This window comes from Brachionichthys hirsutus, chromosome 2, assembly GCF_040956055.1.
Source record: "Brachionichthys hirsutus isolate HB-005 chromosome 2, CSIRO-AGI_Bhir_v1, whole genome shotgun sequence".
NCBI classification, from domain to species: domain Eukaryota; kingdom Metazoa; phylum Chordata; class Actinopteri; order Lophiiformes; family Brachionichthyidae; genus Brachionichthys; species Brachionichthys hirsutus.
In genome coordinates this window covers 16,562,773-16,570,272 of record NC_090898.1, presented here as the reverse complement: position 1 = coordinate 16,570,272, position 7,500 = coordinate 16,562,773, and the positions used below count along the sequence as shown (strand labels likewise).

General features: G+C 54.7%; 2 protein-coding genes across 4 annotated transcripts in view; one reads left to right on the top strand and one right to left on the bottom strand.

The window, feature by feature from the left end:
- The window catches only part of acss2 (acyl-CoA synthetase short chain family member 2), an 8,382-nt gene extending 4,629 nt beyond the window's left edge, over window positions 1-3,753 (top strand). For all 3 annotated transcript variants that reach the window (XM_068743426.1, XM_068743418.1, XM_068743434.1), the window contains 11 exons: window positions 544-681; window positions 756-926; window positions 1,003-1,136; window positions 1,221-1,353; window positions 1,427-1,483; window positions 1,579-1,659; window positions 1,741-1,849; window positions 1,928-1,996; window positions 2,298-2,474; window positions 2,641-2,715; window positions 2,818-3,753. In XM_068743426.1, the coding sequence (XP_068599527.1) occupies window positions 544-681; window positions 756-926; window positions 1,003-1,136; window positions 1,221-1,353; window positions 1,427-1,483; window positions 1,579-1,659; window positions 1,741-1,849; window positions 1,928-1,996; window positions 2,298-2,474; window positions 2,641-2,715; window positions 2,818-2,945 (1,272 nt within the window). In that variant the 3' untranslated portion in view covers window positions 2,946-3,753. The remainder of the gene's footprint in view (window positions 1-543; window positions 682-755; window positions 927-1,002; window positions 1,137-1,220; window positions 1,354-1,426; window positions 1,484-1,578; window positions 1,660-1,740; window positions 1,850-1,927; window positions 1,997-2,297; window positions 2,475-2,640; window positions 2,716-2,817) is intronic.
- Window positions 3,754-7,292: 3,539 nt separating this feature from the next.
- The window catches only part of cables2b (Cdk5 and Abl enzyme substrate 2b), an 8,774-nt gene continuing 8,566 nt past the window's right edge, over window positions 7,293-7,500 (bottom strand). Inside the window, exon 11 of the mRNA XM_068743063.1 lies at window positions 7,293-7,439. Within this exon, the coding sequence (XP_068599164.1) occupies window positions 7,293-7,439 (147 nt within the window). The remainder of the gene's footprint in view (window positions 7,440-7,500) is intronic.

The following is a 7,500-nucleotide window of genomic DNA, read 5'->3' as shown; positions in this document are numbered from 1 at the left end:
AAACGACAAAAACGAAACCCAAACGTCCCCGATGGGACACGGGGGGACGTTTCTGCCGTCCTCCGATGTTTCTGGCTGGATTGGCGTCTGCTCTGCCGTCCCGGCGTGGACGGCAGACGGGACCGTGCGGATCAGAGCCTCTGCTGAGACGCCGGCGGCGCAGCCCGACCCGGAATGAGCAGCGCTTCGGCTGATTGGGCGTCAGAGCTGGGTCGCGCCGGGGTCACGCCGGGGTCACGCCGGGGTCACGCCGAGGTCTTCGTCATCGGGGACGAGGCTGCAGCTCCACGGCCTTTCAGTTGTCTTCCTCACTCTTCCTCACCCTTCCTCACTCTTCCTCGCCTTTGGCTCTGTTGCCCGGCGGCGTCCCGGCTCTGATGGACTCCCAGGTTGTCGGCTCTAATCCCTCAGATCTGCGCCGCCCCTTTGGCAAACTAACCTCCTTTCACTTTTGTATTCTTGGAACTCTTTCTTGTCTGAGCGCGTCTCCTGTCCCCGTCTGTCCCCGTCTAACTCCGCCTGTCCCCGTTCGTCTGACACCAGGTCCCGTGGAACCCCGATGTGGACTTGTGTTGGCACGCCCTGCTGCGCGGCGCGTCGGACGAGTGTGAACCCGAGTGGTGCGAGTCCGAAGACCCGCTCTTCATCCTCTACACCAGCGGCTCCACCGGCAAACCCAAGGTAGAGCCAGCGCCCCCCCCCCCGAACCGTCCCGGGAACTGCTGCGTGCTGAATGGCGCCGCTCCGCTCCGCAGGGCGTCCTTCACACGGTCAGCGGCTACATGCTCTACACCGCCGCCTCCTTCAAGCTGGTGTTCGACCACCAGCCCGGCGACGTGTACTGGTGCACGGCGGACATCGGCTGGATCACGGGCCACTCCTACATCACCTACGGCCCGCTGGCCCAGGGGGCCACCAGCGTCCTGGTGAGCGGCGTCCGGTGGGGACGGGCGTGATGCGGGCGTCCTCGCGTTTGGTGACGCCGTTTGTCTCGCGTCTCAGTTCGAGGGCCTGCCCACCTACCCGGACGTGAGTCGCATGTGGGCCATAGTGGACAAATATCAGGTGACCAAGTTCTACACCGCCCCCACCGCCATCAGGCTGCTGATGAAGTACGGCGACCAGCCGGTGCAGAAGTGAGTCGGCCCCGAACCGACTCCCGCCGGGGGGGGGGGGGGGGGGGGTTCGGCGCTCCAATGTTTCCCGTCCCGTCTCTGCAGGTACAAGCGAGAGTCCCTGAAGGTTCTGGGGACGGTGGGGGAACCGATCAACCCGGAGGCGTGGCAGTGGTACTACAACGTGGTGGGGGACAAGAGGTGTCCCATTGTGGACACCTTCTGGCAGACAGAAACCGTGAGTCCCCCCACCCCCCCCGGTGGAAAGACTGAAACCGCCCTTTTTAAATGGAGGCCTTCTGACCTTTCAGGGGGGGCACGTGTTGACTCCGCTGCCCGCAGCCACGCCCCTGAAGCCTGGATCCGCTGTGAGTCGATCAAACGTTGTGATGTGGGAACGCTCCTAGCGACGGTCCGGTTCTGTTCCGGTTCTGAGGAGGAACCCGCTCTTTCTGTCCGGCAGACGTTCCCGTTCTTCGGCGTGGTGCCGGCCGTCCTGAACGAGGCCGGCGAGGAGCTGGAGGGTCCGAGCGAGGGCTACCTGGTGAGAGTCGTGGTGTTGAGCTGGTCCGAGTCGCCCCCGCCCCCCCCCCCCCCCGTTGACGCGGCGCTCGTCTCCCTGCAGGTGTTCAAGCAGGCGTGGCCCGGCGTGATGAGGACGGTGTACGGAAACCACCGCAGGTTTGAAAGCACGTACTTCCAGAAGTTCCCCGGATACTACGTGACGGGAGACGGTGAGACGGGATCCGTTTTTGTCTCTTGTCGTCTTTGTCCTGGGAACGGAACTGGTTTCTTATTTGTGTCGTCTCCAGGTTGCCGTAGGGACAAAGACGGCTACTACTGGATCACGGGGAGGATCGACGACATGCTGAACGTTTCAGGTGAGACTGATGCAACCTGCTGGCGGTCCACTGGAGGGCGCTCGCCTGCTGGCTGTACACTGGAGGGCGCTCGCCTGCTGGCTGTCCACTAGAGGGCGCTCGCCTGCTGGCTGTCCACTAGGGGACGCTCGCCTGCTGGCGGTCCACTAGAGGGCGCACCGGCAATAATTTACGGATAAATCTTGTGTCTTTCTTAGTTACTTTGTTAGCTCAAAAGCGGACAGGACACGCCCCCGAGGACCCGTGTTTCGGGGCCATTATCAGTTAGAGGATCAGATGCCCCTCCCCCCGGTCTCTCCAGGTCACCTGCTGAGTACGGCGGAGGTGGAGTCGGCGCTGGTGGAGCACGCCGCCGTCGTTGAGGCTGCCGTGGTCGGCGCGCCTCATCCCGTCAAAGGAGAGAGTCTCTACTGCTTCGTAACGCTGACTGATGGCGTGGCGTTCAGCTCCTCCCTGGAGGCGGAGCTTAAAAAACAAGGTGAACACATGCGTGGCCTTACCTGAGGAGAAAAGTAGGAGATTTAAATGGGTGACAGCGCCCCCTGCAGGCAGGGAGGGAGAACGGCAGCCCCTCCCACCGTCTGCAGGGGGCGCTGTGACTGAAACTGATAGTTTGTGTTTGGTTTTATTGTCGTCCTTCACAGTACGGGAAAAGATCGGCGCCATCGCGACGCCGGACTACGTCCAGAACGCTCCCGGTCTGCCCAAGACCAGATCTGGTAAAGTGGCCAGTAGCTCCGTAGCTTAGCGCTTAGCGCTTAGCAGGCCACCTGACGGGAGCACTCCGGCCTCTGATTGGCTGCTGATTTCTGCCGTTGCAGGTAAGATCATGCGCCGCGTGTTACGGAAGATCGCCTGCAACGAGCGGGAGCTCGGCGACATCTCCACGCTGGCCGACTCGTCGGTGGTGGAGCAGCTGTTCCAGAACCGATGCTGCACGGCGGAGTGACGGCGTGCTGGGGGGGGGCGGGGGGGGCGGGGCTCCGGCCACATCGCCACCCAATCAAGCCACACCCAGAGAAGGGGGAAGGGGGGGCGTTTAGCTCCTGATGAGAATTATTGGTGCAGCAGAGCCCATTTTAAGTTGGCCCCGCCCCTTTCGAGGCGGGGCACCCGTTCTAATTATTCGTGTTTTCTTTAACTTGTCGCTTCCTGTCTGCTAGCTCGCCTGTTTTGCTCCCTTTTTCTGTGTGACGGTAAATTAATCAGGTTGTCATGGAGACGGGGTTTGGTCTCGGCTAATCAGGATGAACGCTCATGTGGTTTAGCGTTAGCTACCAATGCTACGTAAGAAGAATTGATTGGATAATCAGGTTTGTGTCGTCGTACGGAATGCAAACGGGCTTTTATCGGAGGCTGAGGCTGAAGCTAAAGCTAAAGCTGAAGTTAAAGCTGAAGCTGAAGTTAAAGCTAAAGCTGAAGTTAAAGCTGAAGCTGAAGTTAAAGCTAAAGCTGAAGTTAAAGCTGAAGCTAAAGCTGAAGCTGAAGTTAAAGCTGAAGTTAAAGCTGAAGCTAAAGCTGAAGCTGAAGCTAAAGCTAAAGCTGCCCGGATCACGTTTCCATTCTCTCCAGCAGATTATCGGCCTTCAGGAAACCCGTTTGAGCTAATTGATGAACTTGATTTTGTTAAATGTGCGTCGTGTGATCGGTGACCTGTGGCTGATTGATCCCGTCCAGAACCAGAAACCGGGTCAGTGTGTAACGGTTCTGGTTCCAGCGGGGTTCCGTGTGTCTTCCGAATAAATGAAGACTTTGTCCTTCTGTCTCCTTTTATTGATCACAAGGTGAAGACGAAGCGATGGATCCGTTCATCGCCCTCACAAATAACCAACGTTTTTTTCTTTTATTTTTAAGCGCATTTAAATTGAATGAAGATATGATTTTTGAACCGTTCTAAAATAAACGTGTGGGGGGGGGGGGGGGGAGGCTCTGTGGTTTAGAGAAGTGAGAAGTTTCTAGTTTGTCTGTCAGTAACAGATGGAGAAGCAGCATCAAACATGATCATTCTCCTCTTCCTCTGTGAGTACACGCACGCACACACTCGCGCACACACACGCACGCACACACACACTCGCACACGCACACGCGCGATGTGATGTTCTTGTTTCACAGGAAATAAAAATAACTTGTATTATTATTCTAGATTAAGCTGACATTTCATCACTTATATTATTTCCATGGCTTCATATAAACAAATTAAATGTTCTGATTAAATGAATTAACAGACTTTACGACACATGATCTGTTCTACAGGTTCCGTTTCCTGTCGTTGGTTATTGATCCGATCAAACTCGAACCTTTTGGATTTAAGGGAAACGTTAAAACCGACCAAAGATCTGAAACGTCAAACGTCGGAGGATGGATCTAAACTTCCTGAACACGAGAACTAGAACCTGATTCTGTATAAACCCGACAGCAGCAGCGGCGTGGGACGGAACCGCCGGCTCCGCCGGCCCGGTTCGGGACGGAACCGTCGGCTCCGCCGGCCCGGTTCGGGACGGGACCGTCGGCTCCGCCGGCCCGGTTCGGGACGGGACCGTCGGCTCCGCCGGCCCGGTTCTTGCAGCAAAGGAGGGAGGAAAGGTCACGCATGCGTGCCGCTTCTTCTTCTCTGGAAAAACGAAGATCTGTAAGAAGGAATGTGAAGAAGAAGAAGAAGACATCCTGATCAGAACGATCCAGAACCGATCCGGGAGCGGCCGCTACGTCATCGAGTCCGAAGACGTGGGTCTGATGTCACCAACCTGCGGCGGTCCGACTCGGGCGTCTACAGGTGCCGGCTGGACCGGTGGCTCCACGACTCGGACCGGATCTTTGCGATCCGAGTCGAAGGTTCCGAGTTCCGGGTCTTACCGATTACAAAAACATCTTCGCTTTACGTCGGGAGGTTTGCGACTCTTTGCTTGCCCCCTCCCTCAGCGGAACCCAACCGGACCCCCACGTGGGTTCCCTCGGCTACAACGGACCACCCGCTGCTGGTCCGGGTTCTCCTCCAACCAGACCCGTCACGGGTTGGGTTCTGGTCGTGGGTCTGACTGTGTCCGGCACGATCATCCTATCAGCAGCGGCGCTGGTGAGGCCGCGGGAATTTAACCCGCAACCTGTCCAGTGGGTTCAATCCGGATCGGCACCAACAGACCCAGCTCTGGTTCTGGAACCTTTATCGTGACGCTCCTGACCCGCTGGGACGGTTGTGCTTTCAGAACATCCTGTGGGAACGGAACACGATGACGTCACCGAGGTGCGTTTGAGGACATCCGGGACGTCCCAGCGTCATTTGCGTCTCATTCCAGGCGGCTCGATTCTTCTCGCAGGTGAACCGGACGTATGAGGAGATCAGAGGAGGACGGCTGGAGACACGCCCCTTCAGAGACATCCACAGTCCACGCGTGTCTCCGTGACACCAAACCGGAAGCGGCGCCGGAGCTGGAGGCGAGTCTGTCGAAACGTCATTTCCTGTTTTATTTTGAAAGTCTTCACATTTTCTCTATCGTTCGTTTGTCTCGCCCGTGTCACGATGTTGTGCATAAAACAGATATTTCCTGTTATTTAATTACATTTCAACATTTATAACATTTATTTACAGCGCCAGGATATAAAATAAAATCTCTAAGTTCCACTGGCTTTGTCTTTCAGACGGAGGAAGACTTGGGTAAACGCACATGTCCCTGGTGGGTCGTTCCACGCTCAGCAGCGCCCCCTGTGGCGAATAGTGTCCCCTTGAAAGACGCTGCTCTATCCGCGACTCTCGCATTTTAATAAAGTTTAAATCGCCGTTTGCTTTTGAAGAAGCCGGAAAGAGGTTTTTGCTCTGAAGAGGAAGACACTGGAGGAAGCGTGAACGGAGAGGAAAAGGAAGCGGAGGAAGCGTGAACGGAGAGGAAAAGGAAACTGGAGAAGCATGAACGGAGAGGAAAAGGAAATGGGAGAAGCGTGAACGGAGAGGAAGAGGAAACGGAGGGGCGTGAACGGAGAGGAAAAGGAAGCGGAGGAAGCGTGAACGGAGAGGAAAAGGAAACTGGAGAAGCATGAACGGAGAGGAAAAGGAAGTGGAATAAGCGTGAACGGAGAGGAAGAGGAAACGGAGGAAGCGTGAACGGAGAGGAAGAGGAAGCGGAATAAGCGTGAACGGAGAGGAAGAGGAAGCGGATAAGACTCAGAGATGAAGAAATGATCCTCGTTTAGTAAAACCATGAAACTTAAAGCTTCTCCAGATACTGCGTTTTTGAATACTTTGAATTTAATGAATTAAATCGTTTCTTCTAAACATGATTTGTGTTTTAACATCTGAAGATAGAATCTGATTCCAAATGGACTTTTGTGTTTCATCGTTCCGACATCGAAGCGGGAGAGAAGAAGTCATTCCTAAATTTTTAATGAAAATAAATTCGACATTCATCTTTAACAAACTTATTGTTTCAGCTACAAACAGGAAAAGTCAAAGAACATGTTTGAGCCTCGTTCATAAAAATAAAGTTCCTTTAGTGGATATAAAACAAACGATGCAAAAAAGTGAGGTTTAAATAAAAGCTGTGGCAAAACGGCTAAACACACTGACGAAGAGGAGGATGAAGGGCAGAATTAAAGCTGCAGAGAATTAATATCACAAATCTCTGATGTAGATCAGCTCTGAGCCCCTTTTTGGTTGCCATGGTGATGGACGGACTAACAGATGAGGAGAATCTGGAGAAGGTTTTCCAGACATTAAAACATTTCATATAGAAAAATATTCCCTTTGATTTATGGGGTAAAATAAAGTTTCAGGATTTTGAAGCATGAAAGTCTGAAACGGCAGAAACGGCGGGACAGAAAATAAACGAGTTCTCGTCCTCCAAGGTGGAGACAAACGGGAAGGTTGGGTTTCCTCACGCCGTCGCCGCAGGAGGCGGTTTCATCCGTTTCACCGCCGTTAGGGTTAGGGGGGGGGGGGGGGTAGGGTTAGGGTCAGGGGGGGGTTAGGGTTAGGGTTAACTTAAAGTCGCTGTTTCAATACATGCATTCAAAGACAGACAAGAGGAACGTCTACGTTTCAGGTGCCCTTGGGCAAGGCACTTAATCTGAACTACTGACAGCAGCGGCAATGTTACAGAGTGAAGGTCGCAGTGAAGGTCACAGGGTGCAGTGAAGGTCACAGTGAAGGTCGCAGTGAAGGTCACAGTGAAGGTCGCAGTGAAGGTCGCAGTGAAGGTCACAGTGAAGGTCACAGTGAAGGTCACAGGGTGCAGTGAAGGTCACAGTGAAGGTCACAGGGTGCAGTCGGTGCTGGCGGGCCCCGAAGGCCCCGGGGGGGGGGCTGCTATAGCTGCTGCTGCTGCACCAGCCGCCTGTAATGAGGCATGACTTTACTCTCTGGGAGGTAGAGCGCCATCTCCAGGGCGACCAGGATGGTGAACTCAAACGAGATCAGCTCCCGCCTCCCGATCCTGAAACGCTCCTCCAGCTTCTACGGAAACGGAAACGGAAACACGAGGAACTAAATACAACGTGATCGGTTTAAAAACGCT